The 27,106-nt window shown below is 37.2% G+C and overlaps 1 protein-coding gene across 4 annotated transcripts in view; it reads right to left on the minus strand.

Moving 5' to 3' along the window:
• The window catches only part of ATF6 (activating transcription factor 6), a 222,012-nt gene that overhangs the window by 33,766 nt on the left and 161,140 nt on the right, over nucleotides 1-27,106 (minus strand). For all 4 annotated transcript variants that reach the window (XM_060134471.1, XM_060134465.1, XM_060134486.1 and 1 more), the window contains one exon: nucleotides 17,019-17,103. In XM_060134471.1, coding sequence (XP_059990454.1) covers nucleotides 17,019-17,103 — 85 coding nt within the window. The remainder of the gene's footprint in view (nucleotides 1-17,018; nucleotides 17,104-27,106) is intronic.

Genomic DNA, 27,106 nt, shown 5'->3' on the forward strand with positions numbered 1-27,106 from the left:
TATTTAATTGCTTTGTAATAGCAAGTTTACCTTTATAATATTTTTTAAACTTTGACTAATATTCGAATTAGTTTAAAAGGGCTAATTTGCAGGGAACAGCCAAAAGAATCCAAAGGTTATATTAATTAAAATATTTGGTCAGAAACTAAGAAATTCCAGTTTCAAAGAGGCAGAAATCTAAGAGCAGAAGTGAATGACTGGGTTCCAACATAACTGAGAAAAATTTAGGGATTGTTATCGGGTGAAAAATGAAGTTGTAAAATAATATTGTTTTTAAAAGCATGACAGTGGAATATAAAGACACAATAACCTGCACTGGCATTCCAGCTTTAAAGCACTGGCATTAGTGCTTATTGATTTTGTGCAGTTCAACTTCTTCATGCCTGTTTCTTCATCCATGTAACAGGAATAATAAGAAAACCTACATTTTAGGGTTGTAAAGCATTCAGCACAATGCTTGGTACATGGTAAACAAACAAAAAATTTTGGTTCCCATAACAATTACTATTTTCTATTACAGTCTTAAATTAGAATCTAGTTCTACTTTCACAGAGTTTCAGGTTACTCTGCTTGAGACATTTAAAAAATTTAGCAGAAAGTTCAGGAAACTAAAGTTTAACTAGAGTTAAGAATAAGGCTTGTTCAAGAAAGTGAAAAGACAAACCCGTAAAATGAGTGAAAATCCCTGCAAATCATATATCTGATAAGGGACTGAGACTTGTATCTAGAATATATAAAGAACTCTTACGACCCAATAATAAAGAGACAAATAATCAAATTAAAAATGGGCAAATGATCTGATTAGACAGTTCTCTGAAGAAGATATACAAATGGCCAATAAACACATGAAAAGATGATCAACGTTATTAGCCACTGGTAAAATGCAAATCAAAACCGCAATTAACATACCATTTCACACCCACTAGGATGGCTATAATCAAAAGACAGACAACAATAAGTGCTGTCAAGAATGCAGAAAATGGAACCCTTGTACACAACTGGTGGGAACATAAAAGGTACGGTTTTTGGTGGAAAACAATTTGGCATTTACTCAGCTGGTTCACTTTATTTACTTTAAACGCACAATTTGCTACCAACTCTATCACTGAATCAATTGAATTAAAAAAGAAAAATAGCTGACCAGTGGATACAGAATGTCTACAAAATCCTCCACCTTATTTATAATAAATGTGAAGAAGCCATTTTATAATAAACGTGAAAAATCTTGTATTTCACATTGAGACAAGACTATTTTTGAAAGAACATAACATTCTAATTCGTTATCATAAATGCAACTTAATCCACAAATGTTAAATCAGGTATGCTATGGCTTAAAATCTGTTTGAGAAATAGATTATTGGAACTAGGAAACTAAAGAGGCTCTCATAAAAGTAGAAGCCAAAAATAATGATGACAACTTCAATGAGTACTTCCCCTGCTGCAACTTGAATGCCTAAGCTGTATTGTGTGGGAAAATAGCATTGTCTTAAAATAAATTAATTAATTAAAACTAAATGTGAGTTGAAGATTTAATTATGTGAGGTCATGGAAATTTACCATCATCAAAAAATAAGCTCATGATTTATTTACCTTCGAAGACACACAGTCCATTTAAGCAAAGACATTAGTTGTCACTAGCCTATTATGTAGAAGTTATAGAACTTTAAAGATCACCTACCTCAACCTTCTCATGTTACAGATGAGGGCATTAAATTGAACATCTGGTTAAGGGCTGAGCAGGACGAGAACTAAGAGTTTTGGCTCTAAGTGTGGGTTGTTTTCCTGGGCATTATGCTGAGGCTAACCCTTTCCAAAGAGATGATAGCTCCTGCATCTGCACAGAGATAATGGACCTCAAGGGGAGTTATATTCTTTAGGACCTTATTAACTTCTGAGAATATCAATTATCACCTAGAGTTCCATTTAATGAGTTTTATCAAATGGTTTAGGAAAACAGTTTTTTGGGGTTTTTTTAGTTTAATGATATGAAGTAAGGTCAAACTCACTATATTTCTCCTTTGGTTATTGTTTCCCTCTTCACACCTCCTGTGTTTAACCTTCTCTGATTATCCAAAACGTAGCTGATAGAAGTTTTTGCTCATTTAGCATCTAACTATCATTGTAGGTTTAGAGAATCTCCTATCTTATGAGGCAGAGCTTACCTCCCACTATATAAGTTTAAGTTCCTGTGAGATAATAGAAAATATATATTGGTCTCTGCCCCTGGTTCCTGGCACAGAGCTCCTGAAACCCTTGGAATTTCTTAAGTGATAAAAGCACTAGAGCACCTTTTGTTCTAATATTTGGTCTTTGACCTTGGTTCCTGACACAAGACTCCTGAAACCTTTTACTAGGTGACAGGAGTGTCTTTTGTCCTAATGAGGCCACTCTTGATTAGCTCCTGGATGGCTCCTGGATTAGGGATGGTCACCGGAAAGACCAAGCCATGATGAGAAGTTTGGAATTTTCAGCCCTGCCCCCCATTCTCTTGAGAAGGGAAAAGGACTGAAAATGGAGTTAATGATCGATCACCATGCCTATGTTATGCATGAAGCCTCCATAAAAATCCCAATAGTATGGGGTCTGGAAAGCTTCCAGGCTGGTGAACACATCCATGAAATGGGAGGGTGATGTATCCCAATTCCTTGCGGACAGAAGCTCCTGTGCTCGGGACCCTCCTAGACCTCGCCCTATGGATCTCTTCATTTGGCTGTTCATTTGTGTCCTTCATCATATCCTTTAACAAACTGGTAAACATAAGTGTTTCTCTGAGTTCTGTGAGCCATCCTAGCAAGTTAATTGAACCCGAGAAGGGGGTCATGGGAATCTCTAATTTGTAGCCCAGTTGGACAGAAGCTATGGGTAACATGGGGGGCCTACTACTTGCAATTGGCATCTGAACTGGGGTGGGAGCAGCCTTGTGGTACCAATCCCTTAACCTGTGGGATGTGACACTATTTCCAAGTAGACAGTGTCAGAATTGAGTTAAATTGTAGGACACCCAGCTGGTGTTGTGGAGAATTAACCTGGTGTTGGGGAAAATCCCATATATTTGGTGACCAGGAGTGTTGTTAGTGTTCTGTGCGAGAACTAAAGGAGAAAGCCACAGGAAAGGAGAATCATAGGTTCTTTTCAATACGGTACCAGATACTTTATTTCTCAGACCTCCTTGTAACTAGGGTGTGGGCATGTGACCTAGACATTGCCTACAAGATGCACCAGCTCCAGACTGCAAAGAAGCTGTGGCTATGAAGACTCTTCTGGAGAGGGTGGTGGCCCTGGAAGCAGTAGTATCTAGTAGCATCAAGAGCCAGCTGTGGCACTGGTTCTGGAAGCAGAGTTAGGAAATCAGTGATCTCAATGGTGCAAGCTATGCTCTATGACCAGCTCTGTGGTGTAATTTGGGGCTTTGTTTTTGTTTAAGGGACCTCCAAGTCTGATTCTCTGGTTCTCCTAGAAATTCTGCTTAAGTTATCCAGAGTTAATTTCTGTTAGTTGAAATTAAGAAAAATGATGACTAAACGTAAAAAACAAACAAAAAAACAAAGAAAAGAAAAAAAGAAAGGAAAAAACCACTCTATTGTGAGTTTATCTGGGGCAGGCACTGTATGTAGTTTTTTTGGGTTTTTAAAAATATTTATTTATTTATTTGGCTGTGCCGGGTGTGTGCAATCTTTAGCATGCGGGATTTATTTCCCTGACCAGGGATCGAATCCGGGCCCCCTGCATTGGGAGTGCAGAGTGTTAACCGCTGGACCACCAGGGAAGTCCCTATGTGTAGTTTTTATATTAAACAGTATTTCTCAGCTCATAAGATAATGTCTAGCCTTAATAAATGTGGAATTGAACTGACTATTTACAAAGGTAGTACTTAATTGATTAACTGCATGCTGAATGAGCCTCCCTGGGATAAAAGGGAAAAGAAAGCACCAACAGGATAGTACATTTGCTAAAATGTGTGAGAACAGCTCAATTAACCAAAGTCAGAGTAGGGAGCAGGAGATTTTTTTATGTTCATAGCCTAGCTCTTCTAATGGAACTTTCTAACTATCTTAATCTGAGTATAAGCCTGTTTTCCTGGGAAGATACATGGCCACATCTATAGAAATGTAGACAGTAAATTCATTAGTGAGCAGACAGACTGTTTATTTTTACTATTAAATGACATGTTTTATTTTGAATGTAGAACTGATCTGTTGGTCTGGGACAGACTACGTTAGGGAAATGACTAACACTTACTTACTAGAAAATGTAAAACAAGGCTTTTGTATGTTTAAACACCATGGAAAAAACAAGCAAACTTTGAAATCAGTGTTTGCTAAATTTGGATGGAATGAATTTTTTTAAAAGTGCTTTAATTAGGTAAATGTATGATGCCAAGAAAGCTGGAACTTACAGTTTCTCAATTTGTTTCTTCACATTTCAGTATATTGGTGAAGAAGTCTTTCTGGCTTATCATGGAAATTCGGGGGAACTAGTTTGTGAGCATGTCTATCTTATTATGAACATAAACACTTCATCTTTTTGTTGGCCATCATACAAAATTATGTGCTTAATCCTAAATATTTATAGATGACTGGAACATAAACACAGTAGCTGTTACTCTGAAATTATGGTAACATAAACTGGCATTTAGTTCTACTGTTTTCACTTAGTCGAAGTAGGAGCCAGTGCTTGGGCTAAAGGAAATATACTGCAAGGACTATTCAGAAAGTTCAGTTATGGTTCTCTTAATTTCTCAGCCATTTCAGCTGTAAAATAGGGATAAAATTATACCGTGGAGACTGTGTGAGGACCAGATGCAACTATATATGTTAAAGAACCTACAAATAATGCTTAATATACATGGTGGGTACTCAAAACAAGGGAGGAACTAAACCTGAATTTGCAATTTAAACTATTTAGTAGCACACGCAAATCTATGTCAAAAAGCATTTTGTTTGGGAAAAAAAATTCCAAAATATTTTAAGCTGTGATATATGCTGAATAAATCTTATAAATGCTTAATTTTATTTATTTTTACCCTCTCATTATTCTAACAGTTTAGCTCATACTTACATACTATTTTTACTCATGATTTATACCATAATTCTTACTTTATTTATTTAACCCTGGATATTATCATTTTAATATGGGAAAATTTATGTCAACATCTCACTGTCAATTGGGGTGGTCCCTGCTTCAATAAACGGTAAAGTGTGTGACACTGCTAATTATTTTCTCTAGGTTTACTAATGTATTATAATTTAGCTCAAAGTCATATAGTAATCAGTGACAAAGTGAATTGGTCTTTTAAGAAAAGATAAAAATGTTTTCTAAGATATTTATGTCTCATCTCTTCCATGTCAAATACTAAGTCATTTTGCTTCGAACATAAAAATGGTTTATGTTCTCAAAGACTGCCCTCGGTGGTATAAATAAATTACCTTTCACATTTAACTAAAGTGCTGTGTCTGGGAATCTGAAGATCTGGGCTCTGGTTACAGCTCCATTAGTAGCTGGGTTGGATCAGCCATTTGCCTCCTTCAACCTGTTTTCTTACCTGTATCATGTAGCTGTTGTGCTAAACTGTCACTAAGTTTTCTTTCAGTTCTGAGATTCTCTATGATCTACATATGTCCTGCTTCCCAGAAAGATTATTAGCTCTCTGAAGGCATAAATCACATCTTAGAGTTCTTTTGAAATTTGTACATTACTTAGCATAGTGCTATGCACTGAATATCTGTAAATCTGAACTGCAATTATATGACACTATAAAACAAATATGGAACAAGACTATTATATCTTATAGTGTAAAACTAAGCAATTATTGCAAAGTAACCATTATTTAACATTTACAGTGGGGTCCTATCTTACATTTCAGGCAAGCAAATGCTTCCTTTACCTGCTCTAGGTAGTAGGAAACTGGGAGGAATGACTAAATAGGATAGTTTCTATATGAAATATTTTGTCCTCTTATCTCCGTAAACCATCAAAATACTCCTGAGTTCTAGACTTACTCTTTATACACTGTCATACGCCAGTGTGGTAAGCAGCCTCAGTATGATCCTCAATGATCCCCACTTCCTGGTATTCACACCCTTTCGTAGTTCCCTGCTACAATGAACCAGGGTCAGTCTATGTAACTAGCAGCATGCAGCAGAACTGATGGCATGTCACCTCCATGATTAAGTTTAAAAGACTGACTGCTCTCTTGGGAGCTCTCTCACTTGCTCACTTTCTCACTCTCATGCATAACTTACTTGGAGGGAAGCCCCAGGGAGAGGCCCACATAGAGAAGCTGCAGCCTCCTACCAACAGTGAGTGAGCTCGGAAGCAGAGATCCTTCAGCCCCAGGCAAGTCTTCATCTCCACCAGCAGCTTGACTGCAACCTCAGGAGAGACCTGGAGCCAGAACCACCCTGCTCCCAGATTCCTGACCTTCAGAAACTGTGTGAAATAATCAATGTCTGTTTTTTCAGACTGCTAGGTTTGCAGGTTCTACCTACCTACCTACCTATCTATCTATCTGGCATCCTTTTTTTATATGAAGTACTCATCACTTACTTCTTACCTAGATGATTATAACTTCCTAACTGTCGTCCCTGTAAAAGCATCAGCCCCTCTAATTCATCCTTTCCACGGCTGTAAGGTAAATATTTGAAACATGAGTCTATTTGTGCCTCTCCACTGCTCAAAAAATTTTAGTAGCTCCCTATTATTGTTAGGATATTCAAAACTCCATACCATGTCATGCAAGGCCTTCACAAACTGGCTTCTGCCGTCCCCTCTAGCTTCTTTTACACCTCAGTTCCTGTGTTCTTTAATCCTACTTCAATCCCCCAAGTTGGCTAAGTATTTTCCTTTTTCTGATACCACTATTAATACTGTTCCCTCTGCCTAGAATATCTCATCCACTTGGCCAATCCTACTTATCCTTCAAGACCCAGCAAGTATCACTCTGTGTGTGTGTATTTATTTAATTAATTATATTTTTTTCTCGGATACTCTATACAAGTGCCTGGCTTGTATATATGCTTTATATATTTAATTCAATTTGACAAAAAAAATTTGAGCACCTACTATGTGTTAGGCACTTATTTTTGTAAGGCATTAGGAATAACAAAAAATATTAAAACAAACAAGGTCCCTAACCTTAAGGGAGATTACAATTTAGCAGGGAAGTTAGACAATGAACAACTGATTACAAATGATATGAATGTTACAAAAATAAGGGAGTTCAGAGATAAGGTGGGGGAGGGGCCCCAAACTTATTCTATGGTTTTAGGAGAGCATTTCCTAAATGTCTGCTGAGTAGGCGATTTAAGAAAAAACTCTATCCAAAAGATGTTATATCAGGATAAAAACACAGTCCTAAACTTTAGTCCAAAAATCAAACTCAGCAAGCAAAATGGAGACATGACTTGGTAGTAATATATGTGAAAAGAGTCATGAACTGTATTTGACAGAAAGCACAATGCCTGATGTAACTGGAAAAAAACACTGTGGTTTCACAAATAGAAATATACTGTACAAATCTTACTCAACATACAATGAAGCTGCATTCCAATAAACCCATTGTAAATTGAAATATAAGTCAAAAATGCATTTAATACACTTAATCTACTAAACATCACAGTTTAGCCTAGTTTACCTTAAATGTGCTTACAACACTTACATTAGCCTACAGTTGGGCAAAATCATCTGACACAAAGCCTATTTTATAATAAAGTGTTGAATATCTCATGTAATTTATTGACTACTGTACTGAAAGTGAAAAACAGAATGGCTGTATGGGTACAGAATGGCTGTAAGTGTGTCAGTTGTTTACCCTCATGATCACGTGGTTGGCTGGGAGCTGCTGCTGCCCAGCATCACAAGAGTATTACATCACCAATATCACTAGGCTGGGGGAAAAATCAAAATTCAAAATCTGAAGTATGATTTCTACTGAACGCATATCACTTTTGTACCATCTTGAAGTCAAAAAATCGTGAAGTCGCACATTTGTAAATGGGGGAGCGTCTGTATAGAATCTGGAGATACTCCATTATGCTCAGCATTCACAGTCTCTTTAAAAGAGGTGGGAAAAGCAGAGCCCATTCAGAGGAGAATGACCAGAATGGAGCACCTTGAACCCAGGTCACAAGAATAGCTTCTGAAAACTGGAAGGCCTTGGTATGTGAAGACTCAGAGGGTACACAGTGTATAAATAGCTACAGGTCTGTCATGTAGAAGAAATAGTTTATATTTAATCCTGTAGATTTATGGGTAGAGTAGGGAAGAGACAGAAAAGAAACAATTCGCAAACTGCCAGGGCTATTTAAAGCAGGTAGTCTTCATCCCAGGAGGTGACTGCTTCTAAACTTGTTGGCCACTGAGCAAAGTGCTGCAAAAGGGAATCCAAACACTGGAAGGGAGTTAGCATGTATGACTTTGTACTAAAGCCTTTTAAACCCTGATATTTTATGGCTTGAATATTAATGTGTCTTTCTTTGTGCTAATCTATACTGTAGTGATGCCAAGTAGATCACATTTCCCACAAGGTTCTGTCCTACATAGTAAGCAGAATGAGAGCAAAGAGATGGGCTTTAGATATCCTCAAAGAGTCTATCTATATGGCCTTCCTAACAACTCTGCTCCTAGCAACGAACTATTTTATAGTTCATCTGTCTCATTATTTAATCTAAATCTTATGTTTAAGGCATGCATTTGTTTCTATAAAATCTGTAATAAATCTGGAGGAAAATATCTCTATGGATATCTGGTTGAGTTCAAAGGCTACTCTTGCCTGACATACTCAAGATCCCCAAAGCAAAAGTTCTCTCTAATTAACTCTAATATCTGTATCCGTATTTTCAATTTCAACATCTGGATTCAGAAAAATGAAATACAGATTTCTTCAGACTCTCTAACCTTTATTTGCAAAAGCCCCAAAGGAGGAGTATTTCCCAGTGTGAACAAAAATTACAATGTCTTTGACATGTATATCCCTGAGATGATGCTGGCCTATCACCCTGTCCTCAGCTTATGTCTTAAATATCAAAGAATTTACCATGCAAATGCTAAAAGAACAGTGCAACGCTGCATAGAAAGTTATGATACCTAGTGTTTCCAATTGGTATCCTTGCAAAAGAGAACACACAGAGGAGTTGAACCTGTGCTTGTTAAGCAGGTCTTCTGAAAAACAGAAACTTGAGATTATGTGAAATGGCTCAATCTTCTGACACACTTACCAGGTTCTTAATTTTCCAGTAATTTTCCAGATAAATCCATTCTGAGTTCAATATGTGTAAATAAGAAATATTTCAGACTTTGGACAGTCAGTAGGAGGTTCAAACCAATTTTTTTGGCTAAATAGATGCTGATCTGTAGTTTTTATTAGTTGAAAGCGAAACCATCTGTTTGAGTAGAAACAGATTTTTGTCACAAGGGAGAAAGAGTGAAAGTGATCTCACTGAAGCTAACAGGACTCTGAAGGTCAGTTAGGTACAGTGGGCTTGACAATAAGCTCCTTTGGGTCAAGGAAGTCCTAATATCCTGGAAGATGCAGTGCAAACTGGTCTAATTTAAACCTCTGAAGTCCTGTGAAAGCTCCAATAGATTAAATGGTTGATTAGTAAATTACATACAAAAAAGACAAACTACTCATGGAAAAAAATTACCTGTACAACTGCCAATAAATCATCAAAATAATAATCATTTTTCACAAAGTGATAAGTATTCCAAGTACATAAAGGCAGATATACCATTAATCATGGTTTTCTTCTATTTAAAAAATCTATTTTCAGATTTACTTTGTAGAAGAGGGTTCAGAAGAGGCTATACTAAGTAGGAATAACCTAATGGTTTGGAAGGAGTGAAAAACAGATACCCTGATGACTTCAAGAAGTAAAAGGGAAATAAAGCCAACCAGAGGAAATGAGGGTGGCAAGAAACAGCAATAGGACAGCTATTTCAAGATCATGGAATCAGCTTGTACTTCTCTCTCCTTCAGTTGCCAAGCACTGTAGATTTTTCCTTTACATTTCTTTGGACATTTTCTTTTCTTTCCATTCCAGGCCTTTAATGACCTCACCCCAAGATTGCTGCAATGTCTCCTAGCTCATCTTCTCTGAAGCTTCAATTTACCCTCCCCTTCTTCCTAGCTCAGCTTCCCTCTTATTTTTTTTTCTATTTACAGACCTCAGCCAGATCAACAGTCTCTTAATAGAGCTTTTATAGTGTTTTCTTAAAATTCGATAGCTTAAAGTCACTTCCTTAACTCATTAATGACCTAAATCATATAACTGTATCCCATGTAATAAACACTTATTCCTCATCTCTCCTCAACATGAATCCTCTCTTTACTGTATCCTCCTAGACACCTTGCTCAATCCCAACACAGCACATGATGGAGTGCTGCAGCAAGCAGCAGATGCTAGTTTGTCCACAATATCCATTATTTCCATACTAATGGATGGAATTAGTATGGAAAAGAGTCATGAACTATATCTGACAGAAAGCACACTACTGAAGAGTAGCCCCCGCTCGCCGCAACTAGAGAAAGCCCGCGCGCAGCAACAAAGACCCAACATAACCGTAAATTAATTAATTAATTAATTAATTTTTATAAAGAGAATCAAAAAAGAAAAAAAGAGTGAAAGAAAGGAAATGAGCAGATTTACTATGAGTGGAAATAATTTAAAAGCAGGAAATGTTGACTTACGGTATACAAGGAGACCTTCCAGAATCCTTTTCAAAAAAATAGCAATAACTTTTAATTCATCACCAACTGCTCTGCCATCCATCTGCAATCATTTTTTAAAAGCTTTTTTAAAGTATACCTAGAATTTCATTTTACTTCAATAATCTTCAGTGTGAAGACTTCCTCAAAGAAAGACTTTCTTTCTTACAGCTTCAGTAACCTGTTTTCAACTCTCTTATGAGACAAAGGAAATTAAATAAAGATAATTCAAAATGAAGAGTAATAAACTACAAAAATTAAATATGGCATGGAGAACACAGAATGATGTGACTAGTATTTTCTAAATGGCATTAATTTCACACCCATATCCTACTCTCTTTAGCTATTTCTTTATATAGACTTTTTTCCACAGCTCAGAACCACAAAGTAGTATCATTATACATTATAGTTTAAGGCCAGCCATTGACCTGGCAATCTAATTTACTTTGCTAAAATTGGAAAATCAAATTCCTCTTCCCAAATATCCCTATCCAGGATACTACAAAATCCAGTTGCTCAATAAAATCTGACTTTATGTCCTCTATACCCTCTCCAAAATTCTGCAGGCTCCACTTAAGTCAGAGAGAGGGATCAAACCCACAACTCATTTTTTCTTTCCAAGTTACACGTAACTTTTGAATTCAGAAATGGCAGAAAATATATTTTATTCAACTTCCTCAAGTCCTCATATTACTCAGGATGAAAAACTTTGATACGAGGGATGTCCTCACAATGACTTTGCTCAAATAAACAGACGCTCAAACGTTTTTGAGCCCATGTAACTTATACTCTTCAGATTATAAATGATATAATTATATTACAGCTTGTCAAATTCATCACCTAATAAGTCAAAGGAATCTATCTCTGAATCTTGGAGAGTTCTACAGTTGAGTTTTTCACATGTGTTTTCCTTTGTAGAACAATTGTTAAAAGGAGGTTAATAATTTCAATTCACTCTTTACTGTGAATTCCAAATTTTTAAAATAATGTGGCAGAAAGGTAACCTAGTACATATTTTAATTATTTTATATTTGAAAAGATTAGACTAAACTGTGCTTGCCAACTGTTTTTAATCAAAGAGTTAAAGTCTTTCAAGTGACCACAAAGTAATGACCAAATAACATGTACCTCACTTATTCTGTCATTCAACAAACATGTGCCTATCAAATCCAAAACATTATATTACGTTGAATTATACTGCTCTCAATAAATGCGCTTAACCTTTATACCACAGGCACAAAGTGGTATAAAAGTCTATCTGAAATTCTGGAGTCCAAATATTTTTAATATTTGCACATTCGTCTTTAATATTGATTTCATTAACAATATAATGATTGATCAAAATATATGTTATACAATGTATTTAGATCCTGGCTCTCCATTATGTAGTAGTTGAATAAATGGTATGACTTACTTCCATAAGCTTTAACATCTTCATCTATAAAATGAAGATAATACTTAGCTGGCAGCTGAGCATTACATAAAGTAACAGAGGTGAACATCCTGCAGTGTTTCCTGTGCCAGACCCTGCTCTAGGTGCTGAGGTTATGGTCATAAGTGCAAACATAAGAAACAACATTCCTGTCCTCACAGAGGAGGAGGAGCCGGCTAAGCTGACCGAGAAGGAGATACAGGAGGAAAACTAGACAAGCTGTGGTATCATAAAAGCCTACAAAATAAAGTGTTTCAAAAGAGGGAATATCAAAAAGGAACTTGAGGTGAGTGACTGCGAAGGGGCACAAAGGAACTTTCTGAAGTAGTGAAAATGTTGATATCATGATTGAAGTGGTGGTTTCACAACTGTTTCCATTTGTCAAAACTCATTAAACTGTACACATAAAATTGGTGATTTTTATTGTGTGTACATTATACCTCAATAAATCTCATTTCTAAAAAAATGTATATGTCATGCAAAACAATTCTAAAAAGGGCAGAAGAGCTGTTCTAGATGAAAGGAGACTAAAGAGGTGTGACAAGTAGATGCCATGTATGACCTTGGACTGGATTCTGAATCCCTCCCCCCAAAAGCTATAAAGAATATTTGGGGGCAAATGTGGAAATTTGAATATGGATACTATATTAAACTCTATTGTATCAGTGTTAAACTTTGGTGTGGTCATTTTATTGTGCTTACACAGGAGAACATCCTTTTTTTAGGAGATGCATATTCAAGTATTTACGGGTGAAGTGTTAAAATGTCTGCAACTAACTCTCAAATGGTTCAGAAAAAAACACATGTGATTGTAAACAGATAAATAGATAAAAATGGAGCAAATGTGGAAAAATGTCAACAATTGGTGAAATCTCGGTAAAGGTTCTCCATATACTCACTGTACTCATCTTTCAACTTTTCTGTAGATTTGAAGTTTTTAAAAATAAAAATTGGAGGACTGAAAACAAGAGGGAATAGTCAACCATGTCAAATACTGTTAAGAGGTCAGGTAAGATGAGAATGAAGACATGACCTTTGGCTTTGGCAAGATATTGGTCATTGGTGGCCCTTTTGCAAGAGCATTTCAGTAGGGGCAAAAGCTAGGTAAGAGTGGGCAGAGGAGAGAATGGGAGATAAGCAAATGGAGGCAACGAGTGCAGGTAACTCTTTCAAGAGCTTTGCTATGAAGGGTAGCAGAGAAACAGAACGTGGAATTAAGAGAGTCTCCCTACACCAAAACGAATACTAAGACATTTTGTACGTTGATGGGGATGATCCAGTAGCGAAGAAACTGATCATTCAGGATAGAAAGACTAAAAATGCGGGAGCAAAGTCTTTGAAACTGTGAGAAGGACTGGAATGCACAATCCAAAAGGAAGGAGTCACCTTAGATAAGGGTGATGATGATGACAATGACAAAGGTCGTAACAGTGACTAACCTAACAGCTAGGCACTATTTAAAGCATTTTTGCTCATTTAATTCGCACACAAATCTAAGAGGAAGGTATTAGTAATATCTCCTTTTACAGGAAGCCAAGTACAGAAAAGTTAATTAACTTGCCCAACTATACTTATCCAATAAGTAGCAAAGTTGGGATTTAGAACTCCATGGAAGATACTTTTCTCCCAGTGCAATAGGAAGGAAGGCAGAGTTTGTGGGTGTAGATGCAGCTGGTAGCAGAAAGATAAAGTAGCTCTTATACAATTACATCTATTTTCTCAATGTAGCATTTGGGTGAGTTCATCAGCTGAGGGGGTGAGGAGAGGGGATGTTGGATATTGGAGAAGAGAAGGTGAGAAATTCTTGTTTCAGATGGAAGGCAAATGAATTTACTAGCGATGACAAGAGGTTGGTTTTTTTTTTAGCATCTTTATCGGAGTATAATTGCTTTACAATGGTGTGTTAGTTTCTGCTTTATAACAAAGTGAATCAGTTATACATATGTTCCCATATCCCCTCCCTCTTGCGTCTCCCTCCCATCCTCCCTATCCCACCCCTCTAGGTGGTCACAAAGCACCGAGCTGATCTCCCTGTGCTATGCAGCTGCGTCCCACTAGCTATCTACTTTACATCTGATAGTGTATATATGTCCGTGCTACTTCTCTCACTTCGTCCCAGCTTACCCTTCCCCCTCCCCGTGTCCTCAAGTCCATTCTCTACGTCTGCGTCTTTATTCCTGACATGCAGTATTGAATGCCCCTTTGGAATTCACGGTCATAAATTTGAAGTGAATCTACTTGTCCTGACTGGATGATATTTCGTAGCAATTTTCAGCTGCTTGAGAGCAGGCATAAAGAGGATAGCTGGGCTTAACTAGGGTGGGATTTTTACAGGCAAGTGGGACCTAAGAAAAGAGGAGCCAGGAGGGTAGTTTGCAAGAGAGTGGTGATAGTGTGGGGCATGGTATGTAGGCTGAGTAAGGAGGGGTGTATGGCCATGATGGATGTAATGGACACAGAAAAAGTGGTAGGGTCAGTGGACTGGAGATCTATGAGGTCAGAGATACCCAGCTGGAGTGTGGGTATTACAGTAGGAGAGTAAGTAAGAGTCAGAGGGAGATGCCTGAAGAGGAGATTACAAATGGAGTGCCATTACGGATGATGATACGGTCTAGAGTATGACCGTGTGGATGGGAGGCTGAGGTAGTGCAGAAATAAAAGATGACTGGATCTAAAGAGGCCAGAGTGCTGGATGAGTCCTCTGTGTGGATGCTGAAGTTTTACAAAGAGCTGACAAAAGCAGTGGTGGAGAGTCATCAGTGAAGGTGGGATAGAAGACAGCAACAAAGAAGGGTAGGAGGAGTGTTATAAACTTGAAAGATGTTAGGAAGACCGAAGAAAAAAGGAGAGGTCATTTGGAAGTTGTAGTGGGGAGCAAAGATACTACCCTCCCCATCTGTAGGCTCAGAGGTATATGAGGTGGGGAGGAAAAATCAAGCTCTAATTTGAGAAGTAGCCCCAGTTAGAGCAAGAAGGTGAAGAGATGGTTCAGAAAAGAGGCTGAGGATGCAGCACAGGACTGAACACATGGTATATATTCAATCAGTATTTCCTGAATTTGAATCTTAAATTTTCTAATAGTATACTATATCCTAAAAAGGAAAACAAAACTTATTTACAAAGAAACTCAAACAAGATTAAAAAGGAAATGATCCTTTAATTATTGTATTTTTCAAATCCATGAAAAGGCTCATTTTCAAAAATTAGTCCCCTGGCCAAGAAAATCAGAATCAAACAGCATCTTATTGTTCTTGGCTTAATACAAACGGATAGTTCAGTGTTACGCAAGAGAATGCCTGGTTTTATTTTATAAGAATCTGAGATCAGAACAACAAAGTTAAGTGAATTCTGCCTTGTTGAAGCTTAGACAATAGCCTTTCTGAGCATAAGCTGACCAGAAGTTAAATCTATTACGGTTCAAGCAGAGAAACCTAGGTACCTATGGAATAAGATTAATAATATTCCCTAAGTATATTCTTTGGAGTATAATATAGTACACTTTGAAATATACTGTTCCACTTGAAGTTGTAATATGATTGCTCCATGAACGCTTCAGAGGTACGCCTTTATTGAAGGAAGATAAGTTCGTCTCAATGTTATAGTTTGTTTCTTTAAAAAATTTGTTGGTCTTTGTAAGACTAAGAAAATGTCATAATTCTTTTATGCTTTAACAAAAAAAGTTTTATTTTGTGTCTATAACGTTGCCTCCTAAGCATTTCTAATAAGCTGTCTATATACAGCTAACTGAAATTCTATAGTCCTCTATGGTCTTAATATGTACAATGAATATCTAATACTTTTTCTCTAAGACTAAATTTTATTGGAGTTTATGTAGAATCCCAGTGTTTTGTTTTATAACTGTATTTGGTGGCTTAATCATGATCATCAGTCAGAATGTGGATTGGTTCAACTGCAGGTTAAAGGGCTTTTCATTTTCGTCTTACTCATTAAACTACAAGGTTCCCATTACTAGACAGAAAATTTACCAGTAGTTCTATTACACCAGATAAATGGACTTGAGAAGGATAGCCAATTCTCCTAGTTTCATTAGAGCCTAATATGACGTGTCAGAGGAAGTAATCAGCCAGCAATATACACTGTGCTCATTTACGACACACAGCTGGTATTGGGAGTGAGAGATTTCTCTTTTCCATGAAGAACCCAGCTGGAAGTAATCTCTTCTTTACTAAATTTCTTTAGTACTTTCTTTATTCCTTATGGGACATTCTCTTTGGGATACAGTGATTTCTGTGCTCGTCTTACTTTTCCTCCTAGACTCTAAGCAAGTACGCTATGCCTTAACATCTTTGGATACTCTCAAAGTATTAATGGTATTATTTGTATTTTATCTAATACCCAGAACTAGTGGGGGAACAAAATGCAATAGTAATACTATCAATATCAAATTCATCAGTATTACGGATTAAATATAAACAGGCTTCTTAGGTTTGGTCTGGGAATCATATCACCATTTATGTGATATAGGAAACTGCTTTGAGTTCCAACAACCTAACTTACAAATTCACTCTCAGAACACAGCAGGGACTTCTTATACATCATGTATTACCAGAAAGGCCCCAGACAACAAGTGTATAGATCAGTAAAGATGTTAACTTTTCCAATTTTGTAAATAAAAGAGAATGATTTTTTCTTTTAAAAATATAGTAATTTAAAAAGCAACTTTAAATTAAATCATTTACTTTTTAAAAGAGCACAAGAATTTAAAAATAATATTTTGTGAAAACAGTGGGAAAATGTTTCAGAATTAATGCATGGACATATAACTAACCAACTGAACATTTTGTGTCTTTTAGTTAATCCAGAGAATCTAGGTTAAACAAAGCAACTGCATGTCGTTCATAAACCAAAATTTCAACTTACCATTTATGTTTATTGCTGGTAATACAATTGACATCTTTGGTCTTGTAGTCTTGTTATGGGTGGTAGCTGGTAGCAGCAGGTGATCCTAAGATTAACAAAGAACAAGCTGTTACTCATAATAATTGGCTTAGTCCTATAACAAGTCAAATTCAGAGTTCTTAGGATGTCAACATTTCATCGCAATCATAAAAAAATGACAGTTTTTATTTGAACCTGGCTTTGGGGGTAATTAACTACAAACCATTTTACGATTCATTCATTCATAACGCAATAAACATTATGAATTACTGAATGACTATCATTACCAGGTACTACGTATCAATAGTATTCTTAGAATATTCCTAGGTTCTGATAACATATATGCTGCAGTATACTATAAAGAGTATTGGTCAAGCAATCAGAACAGAGGGATTTTAATTCTAGCTCTGCCGCTGAATAGCTGTATGATCTTGGCCTGTTTCCAGTCCTGTAAAATGAGGAGGCTACACTAGATAATGTCACAAGACACTGAAGTTATCTCATAGAGTCATTTTCAAACTTCTTTTTTAAAGAAGAGGAACGTTCCCCTCACCCCCAAAAAAGAATTCTGACCCCAAATTACTGATACATAAAAGAGATTCTCACTGAAGCAAGGCCAAGGCCGAGAGCCTTGCCTGCTTAGCCTCCTCTTCTTCCTTTGAAGCAGCCAGTGTTAGACTTTTCTTTTGGTAAGCAACAGGTATATACTGAAGAAGATACATAGCTCTTGCCCTTAAAAACTATACAGCGTAGTGGAAGGGTTAAAAAAATTACAAGTGCATGTCTAGCATAACTATATAATTCTAAATGTGATATTGCCAACCTTTGATCATCTGTAAATGACCCAGGGCATCTGAGGTTTCTAGTTTCCAACCACACAAATACTGCAATAAGAATGAGCCAAGAAGAGTTTGGCATCAAAAACAGGGTAGTATGAGTGTTTTGGAAAAGATAAACACATCTGTAGGTATTCCAACGCTGATTATAAATGACTTAATGACTTTGATATTAACTACTGTTTTCAATAACTCCTCTTTTTCCTAGCAAAAACATGGGAATTGTCACAGCAAAAAGGAAAAAAAGAAAAAAGTATATATATATAAATGTTTCCATTTAAGGGAGCATGATTAAACTGAGATAAAGCTGACACACAGTCTAACCCCTCTTGCTTTCTTTTCTTGTTCATTTCTCGTTCATTCAACAAACTTGCTATATGGAAGGACTCATCAAAAAGTAGGATTTGACATAGCTGAGAGTGATAAAAATTCAATGCAACTTAATTCAAAGTCAATGTGATTATGAAATATAAGTATCGACAAAGCTAAGAAAAAAATCTGTGAAAAACAAATTGAAATTAATGTACGTGAACAGAGCTGTACAGAAAACGTCTGCAGTAACTGCTTGTGCTTTGTCTAATTCAAGGCAACATCTCCAAGAGAACATACGTGTTGTTTTAAAAAGAGGGGAAACGATGAGTGAAATTGTTCTTTTAGAATTCCAGCCTTGCAGCATGAGAGGTTTCTTTTTAAGTGCATTGTTAGACACAAAGATCACATGTTTCTGAGAGTAAGATAACATGATAGCCAAGACAAAACAAAACATGCTGATCTTCATGCCATGAAAATTATAAATGGCTAAACTCCTATAATTAAAATACTGCTTCAGGATCCCCAAAACTGAATGAGAAAACAAACCAACAAACTTACAAGCCCCAAATTAAGGCTACTGTAAAAATAAACACACTTAGATTCCATTGGTCATGGGTTAAGGTCAGGCTCAGACTTAAAGCTGAGTTTCCTGCTAAGATCTTACGATTTTCCAAACATAATGCCTCCTACTTTCTTCATTAAATTTCAAACGAAGCAGTTACTTTTGCAGCAGAAAACCAAAAATCACATTATTATTTGTGAAAAAGAAGAATCACATCTTGAATGCATAAAAACTATTACAGTTAACCTGCTTTACTTCTAATTATTAAAGGTTTGCAAAATGGGAGGAAAACCTATAATTTAAAGTGCTTGTTTACCAAGAGGCCTACAGGTTAGAACGGCAGGGAATCAAAGCTGGTATACTACAAACTCTAATTGTGCTTATTTTATATTAAAAAATAATTTGTACACACACATGCCTGGGACAGCATAGTTGTTTCATTTAACATTTACTTTCTCTTCCTCAAGTTAAATGTTTCTTGCCATAACAATGAATCATCAATCATTTTTTCTCTCCAACTATGTTCATTTCACTTTTTATGGCATTGCACTAATCCTAACAGTGACATCTCCAGAGAAAAGGAGCCAGTCAACAAGTATTTATTGACTTCGTACCATTCATTAAAAAAAATTTACCGAGCATAGTGACCTGCCACGTACTCAGCACTGTGCTACAGACGATGGTTTTTTTTAAAGAACATAAATTCAAGCTTTTATTTTGTTAGGGAAAGAATGCTAATTGTGGCAGGAATAGTCATTTGTGCTCAATATCTGCTTTCCCTTCTATAACATTAGAATAGAAATAGGACCTTCCATTTCTAATGGCATTTAGTTGGGCACAAAGCCACTCAGAAAAAGGACTATATTCCTTTGCAACCAAATGAAGCCATACATTCAAGTTCTGGTCAATGGACTTAAAGGAGAAAGGGTGCACGAAACTTTGTCAAGGTGGTGATGGTGGAAGGCAACCTTCCTCCTTCCCTTTTCTCTTCCCTGCTAGCTAGAATGCAGGTGTGACTGCTAGAACTGGAGTAGCCATCTTGGACCATGAGATGGAAACTGCAATCTGAGATTTATGGACCAATAAGATAAAGGAGCTACCGTAAGATCTCCAGAACTTCACATGAGAGAGAAGCAAAATTCTAATTTGTCCAAGCCACTATTATTTTGGATTTTCTGTCACTCGTAGCTAAACACAACCCTGATTACTTGTTATATTATAAATTTGTGAAATAATACTAATGGTATTTACTCAAGAGAAATCTCAATAAGGGTTAAAGTAATCAGAGACAGCTTTACTCTTTTTTTGACAGCATTCCAAAACCCACATTTGTTATCTGATATTATCTGATATTGTTATTCTTAATATTACCCCCCCCATTACTTATTTATTAAAGAACCTGTATAGGAAATTCAATCCTGGAAAAATACAGGTACAATTAGATGAATCTGAACAAAACTCTTTCTTTCCTATTAAGTCAGTTAATATAATCCAACTGCAACAAAGATGAAGCTACTTAAAAATAAAAAGTAGAAAAAAAAGATGTTGCCATAGAGATAAATATGATATATTTTGTCACTGTCATTCAAAACTATGTTACTAACTTTACGATATCTTCAAACGGACTCCTAAAAAGCCTTTATAGGACTGAGATACCAAGGGTTATCTTCAGGGAGGAAACTATGTGCACAAATATTATAATCAAAGCTTTGTTATTTTTATTCCCAGAGGAAGTTAGAGAAACACTGGTGGGAAAACACCAAAACATTTCACTATGAGAATGAAGCATCAGTTTTCCAATGTTACACAATATTGTGCGTGAGAAAATAAACTATTTTCATACAGGTCTCCCAATCCCCTCTTCCAAGCACTTTGTTAGAAAAAGACAAAATATTAGTGCATAATACAGCATCCGAAGTTATCTGTTTCTTCTCTTTTTAAGACAGCTAAAGCAATGGAGATTAACTTATCAAAAGAACAGGACCACATTTTGCTCAGCTGGAGGTTATGATGGTAAAACACAATAAAACTGAGGTCCTACTAAGTTATGCCAAATGTTGATTCTACATATCTGTGTAGAATAGAAACTGACCTTAACTTAAACTAACTCACTAGGTTAAATGACCCTTCCCACTCCCCTCTAAAACTTACTGACTGATGCCCCTAGCACACTGAACATTCATGACTAGTTTTTGTATTTTGCCAAAACTACTTTTGCTAATTGCATTTGTTACTAATTGTGTAATTTAATAAACTACTATGTAACTGATAAGATACAGCGTGAAAAGAGAGCACTGTGAGTATAGTTTATTGCAAGAAAGACAACATGGAACTTTAGTAGATCTGGACCCAAAAGGAATTGGCCCTACCTCAAAACGTGGCAAATGAATGCACATTTATATAATTAACTGAAACAAAATAAGATACATATACATCTTAAAAAAATGATCCCCTGCTTTAACCAATTTTGTTAATTAACAGATTACCCACTAGTCTCTGCTGTACTAGGTAAAACAGCTTTTCCTATATTAGGAAACTCTGACTCAAGGCTGGAGTTATTTATTTATTTATTTATTTATTTATTTATGCTTTTTAAAAATTTTTATTTATTTTTGGCTGCGTTGGGTCTGCATTGCTGCGTGTGGGCTTTTCTCTAGTTGCGGCAAGCAGGGCCTACTCTTCGTTGCAGTGTGCCGGCTTCTCATTGCGGTGGCTTCTCTTGCTGTGAAGCACAGGCTCTAGGCCCGCGGGCTTCAGTAGTTGTGGCACGTGGGCTCAGTAGTCGTGCTCATGGGCTCTAGAACGCAGGGTCAGTAGTTGTGGCACATGGGCTTAGTTGCTCTGTGTCATGTGGGATCTTCCCGGACCAGGGCTCGAACTCGTGTCTCTGCACTGGCAAGCAGATTCTTAACCACTGCGCCACCAGGGAAGTCCCTGGAGTCCTTTATTTTTGATAGGAAAGAAGGTCCTTAATATCTAATGATGTCCTGTAGGAATGAAGGAAACTCAATCTGCAACAGGTGGCACTTCTGACACTAAGCAGCTTTCACTTAGATCACTTAGATCAACATGTCAAAAAGTTATGCAGGGCTTCCCTGGTGGCGCAGTGGTTGAGAATCTGCCTGCTAATGCAGGGGACACGGGTTCGAGCCCTGGTCTGGGAAGATCCCACATGCCGCGGAGCAACTAGGCCCGTGAGCCACAACTACTGAGCCTGCGCGTCTGGAGCCTGTGCTCCGCAACAAGAGAGGCCGCAATAGTGAGAGGCCCGCGCACTGCAATGAACAGTGGACTCCGCTTGCCACAACTAAAGAAAGCCCTCGCACAGAAACGAAGACCCAACACAGCCAAAAATAAATAAATAAAATTTAGGAAGATATAACACATTATTTAAAAAAAAAAGTTTTGCAAATCAGGTCCACATTAATAACAATAGCCTCTTAATATTTTATATTTCATCCATATACACTGGATTACATAGATGGGGTTGGTTTTCCAACATAGAAAACTGTTAAAACCAGACCAAAAATAAAAAGAGCATCTATCCTCATTTGAAAAATAGCTTTGTATTAAATTTTCTCTGATCTATGTTCCTACCCTAGAGAACTTTTGTGTTCTATCACTCTACCTCATTTATCTTACCAAGTATCTTTCAAACTGCCAAACAAATTGAAGAGCACATCAAATCTTTAAAATAAGAAGTTCAGGGCTTCCCTGGTGGCACAGTGGTTGAGAGTCCGCCTGCCGATGCAGGGGACATGGGTTCGTGCCCCGGTCCGGGAAGATCCCACATGCCGCGGAGCGGCTGGGCCCCATGAGCCATGGCCGCGGAGCCTGTGCCTCCGGAGCCTGCGCTCCACAAAGGGAGAGGCCACAACAGTGAGAGGCCCGTGTACCACACACAAAAAATAAAATAAGAAGGTCAAAGTAGTAATTAAAAGTAGGCCTTTCACAGTTATTTATCAGATTCACAATATTCTGAACTAATGTTAATTTCTAGTAGTTATACTAATTGTTGATCAGAAACCAAATGTGTCCCTTCATTTAAAGCAATTAAAAAGCAAAAGCAATCAGAAAATTTGAAATCATTTAAATACACAGACACACATAGGGACATATCCTGAAAATAAGAATTGCAAAAAAAAAAAAAATTAGAGGTAGTAAAATTAAGTATAGTGTAATCATTTAAAAGCCTATTAAAATGTCTATGATGTAGGACTTCACATCATAGTAAAAACATAGGCAAAGTACATTACTCATCCCCAAAGTAGAAACAGTTAATAGAAATAGCTATATGAATGCAGTATTTGTGCCACTAATGTATGCAATAAAACTACAGACCAATAAAAGGAAATGTAAAGTTTGCGTCTGCACCATTAGCACACGTCAGCCAGAGGCAGAATAAATCAAAACTATTGGTGCACAACAGATGGCCCAAGAGTGAGCCAAGGTTCACATTTTGACAGGAGGAAAATTTTGACACTAAATTCAAATTTGATAATGCAGGCAAGGTCACCAGAGGAAAAATTAGCTTGAAATTCTAGTAAGTACAAACTCAAGTTTAAGAGATGGTTCTCATATCAAACTCTATAGGAAGCCCCCAGAACTGCCCAGCTGATTTTGAACTCCCCTTTTATTCACACAAAAAAGTGTATGACTGAACCATACAAAACTGTCATTTTTGTGAGTCAAATCTCAGTAATTTCAGGGGACCGCGGCTGCGCAGGCCGCAGGAGGCCAGGTGCAGATGTATGGCTGCTGCCATAAAAGATGCAGGTGTACAACCTGAAGAGATATCCTATATCAATGCACATGCTACTTCCACACTATTGGGAGACGCTGCTGAAAACAAAGCCATCAAACATCTTTTCAAAGACCATGCACACGCTCTTGCCGTTTCCTCTACCATGGGAGCCACCAGACACCTCCTGGGGGCTGCCGGGGTGTTGAGGCAGCTCTCACCGCCCTGGCTTGCTATTATCGAAAACTGACACCTACTTTAAACCTAGACTGTACAGAACCACAATTTGATCTCAGTTATGTTCCACTCAAGACACAGGAATGGAAAACTGAGAAAAGATGTACTGGACTCGCCAATTCCTTTGGTTTCGGTGGTACTAATGCAACACTTTGTATTGCTGGCATGAAGGACAAATCATTTGCAATTAAATACTGATTTTTAAATGTTATAAACTGCATTAAGTTGAGAAATAATGTTTACATAAATGCATATTTTTATATATCAAAAAAAATCTCAGTAATTTAATAAGGTTCAACCTAACAGTTATATATGTCTCTTTTTCAAACCCAGAATTAATTTTGAGTTTCATGGTCAAAACAAGTCCTTGTAAACTTTCCCAAGGATAAGACAGTAGCCTCCAAATCACTCCTATCTCTTGATGAGAGTTTCAGGGAAAGTGTTTATAAACCTGGGTAGGATTGTTTTCCCTGAAGAAAGCTCTTAGACAAAATGTTGGTTACGTGCTTTGGACAGGTAGAGGGCTAGGAAGTTTTGACTCTATACTTCCTATTACTTCATTCAATAATTTGAGCTCATCAAATTTCAAAACTTTGTCAGCTATAATACAGGGCTTCTTCAAAGGCCGGACCGTGTGTGATTTAGGAAAAATACATTAGGATTCCTGAAACTTGTTATCAATCATCATTTGTTGAGTGCCGAGAGTGGGGCAATCCGAAAAATGTCTTATTAAGGAAAAAGATCAAACACTAAATGCATAGAGTTTAACCACATGAGAGTTTGTCAGACATAATGTTTATAAGATGTTTCATTTTAAAAACTGACTTTACTCAGGACTACTGGCAGGAAGTGAATTTCCTGAGAATTAAATTGCATCCTACAGATATGCTACCAAAGCAAAGCATGGGGAAGGGACAGAGGGAGGGTCTGAGGCTATAGCAAACTGAGTCAACAAGTTTTCTGAAAAAAGAGATTAATTAGGAAACACTTCAAGGAAAAAGTTAGATATTGATATCAAAGAGAATTACTTTACTTTTTGTTGGAAAAAATGGGGAAAATGTTGAGGCCCCCCAAAAATGATTTTTTAAAGTTCTAGGCAGAGGCTCTAGGAATGGGGTAAAGTTGTACAAGAGTAGTCTCAAATACCCTAGGTGTGTAAGCAGGGGACAGGAACACGGGGAGATATTATTCTAGCTGATTCCTTCATATCAGTGATTCTACAACCTTCTAGAGGTGGAGGAAGAGGGGTCCTACTTAATTTATATTTCTAAAGGTATCTCTCCTTGCCTGATTCTCAGTGTCTGGATATTTCCCCAGTCTTCACTACAGATCTTGATCCTTTCCTTTCCAAAGCAGTTCTGATCTTGGTTTCACACAAAGAAATAGGGAAGACTGTAAAATATCCATAAAGAACATTTTAGGAAAGATTGGACTTGACAAGACAAACTACAAAGTGGAAAAAAAAAAGTATGTCCCTTAAATTGCTTTTAATGCCCTTAAAATATTAGTCCATAATCTGCAATAATCTGATTTATCTACCTTAGTGGACAAAATTTCTCTTGAGATCTCAGGTTAGCAAAATAGCCAGACTGAACACCTGCTCACACCAGAAGCTGAGCTGTATTGCCAGCTGCAATCCTTGCTAAGGATGGAGGTATGATACTATATAGACCTATTCCATAATTCAGAGTTCTCTTTTCATATCCCATAGGGTATACTTTCTAGAACCTATTACAGTTCTCTTCATTCTCATCATAAACGGAACAGCATGTTCTCAGTTTCCAAGTGAATCTTTGCATTTAAATGCATTTGTGGAAAATGAGTGAAAATTTTGTTTTCATTGGTCAAATATTGTTCTAAGAAAGGATTTCAACTAAATTTCAGGTAGAAATGGTTTAAAAAGACAACTATGGTACAATAGTATAAATTTTAAGTTCTGCAATAGTAAGGTATCCCTCTGAAAGCATTTAATCTTATGCTCAAAGGAAGCCAGGATCAGAAGTGAAGATGGTGACAGTACTAAGTCCTTTTGAAACAGAAGTTCTTAACAAAGGATACAGAGAATCACCTGCAGGACTTTACAATATAAATACCCAGGCACTCTACTCCCTAAAAAAATAAAAAAATCTGGCATGGTAAGTCTGAGGTGGGCCAAAATATTGCATTTTTAACAAGTATCCCTGGTGACTCTAATGCAAACCATTCCAGGATGCTGATTTACAAGCACTGGCCAGCATGACACAGATAGAGATAATGAGCATGGACTCTGGACCTGTACTGCCTGGGTTTGAATTCTGCCTCTACCACTTAATCTCTAGCTGTAGGATCTAAACCAAGTTCCTTAATCTCTCTGTGCCTTCGTTTTCTCATCAGTAAAATGGGGACAGTAACAATACCTATTGCATGGATTGTTCATAAAGATTAAACAAGTTAATACTTTAAAGCACTTGGAATAGTGACTTGGCACATAGAAAGCACTATTAGAAGTGTTTGGTAATTCTTTTTTAAACAAAGGATTCAAAAGTTTGAGGTCAGAGAAGTCCCTGAGGAAGTGCAACAGGTAACATGAGCATGGGCACTGACACTGCTGTTTGGGTTTATTCCTTTCCACCTCGTAGTGGAGAGCCACCGTTCCACTGCTGAATAAAGGAAACCGAGGGTGACAGGCACTTACAAACTGATCCAAACTCCTGAGCCTAGGAATGAAAGCACTGTTATAATTTGAGCTGCGGCCTTTGTGTGACAGAAGAGAGACTGGGGCAGTGACTCTGTGTGTGTGTGTGTGTGTGGGGCAATGGGGACATTTTGCTGTTGTTTAATATTCCCTTTAAAGTAGCTTCAGTAGACTCCATTAAAGAGCTACATTACTTATCAAGTTTTGGAAGTTTGGGATTTGTATTTCTTTTGGATGTGTCACTATGCCAAAATTAGTCTTTTAAAAGTGCAAGCAAAAAAGTCTAGTTTTATTTGAATTACACAGATAAAGGGTCTTTTCCTCTGTGGGGAGACTTCATAATGGTCTTCTGGCAGGGAAGCACCTTTAAAAATCAAGTTAAATCCCAGTACCAAAAAAAAAAAAAAAAAAATGTCACAGGCCTAGTTACTTGAAGAATTTGGGCAGCCACTATCTGTGCAACACATGCCTTTCTCTTCTTCCCTCCACCGATAATGTCTCCTACCCCACCCAATCCCTGGCCTGGCCCAGCCACTCAGCTTCTGCTGTGGCCCAAAGCACTTTTCCCCTAGCCTCAACCCAATTTGCTCTTCTGCAGAGTGGTATTTTTCTCTTTCCCCTCCAAAGGGTCACAGCTACGCCTAATATCCATCCAGGTCTAGCTGAGACTAATCTCATCCCCAGAAATGTGCTCCTACTAGTAGGTTC

The sequence above is a fragment of the Lagenorhynchus albirostris genome, chromosome 2 (genome assembly GCF_949774975.1).
Source record: "Lagenorhynchus albirostris chromosome 2, mLagAlb1.1, whole genome shotgun sequence".
NCBI lineage: Eukaryota > Metazoa > Chordata > Mammalia > Artiodactyla > Delphinidae > Lagenorhynchus > Lagenorhynchus albirostris.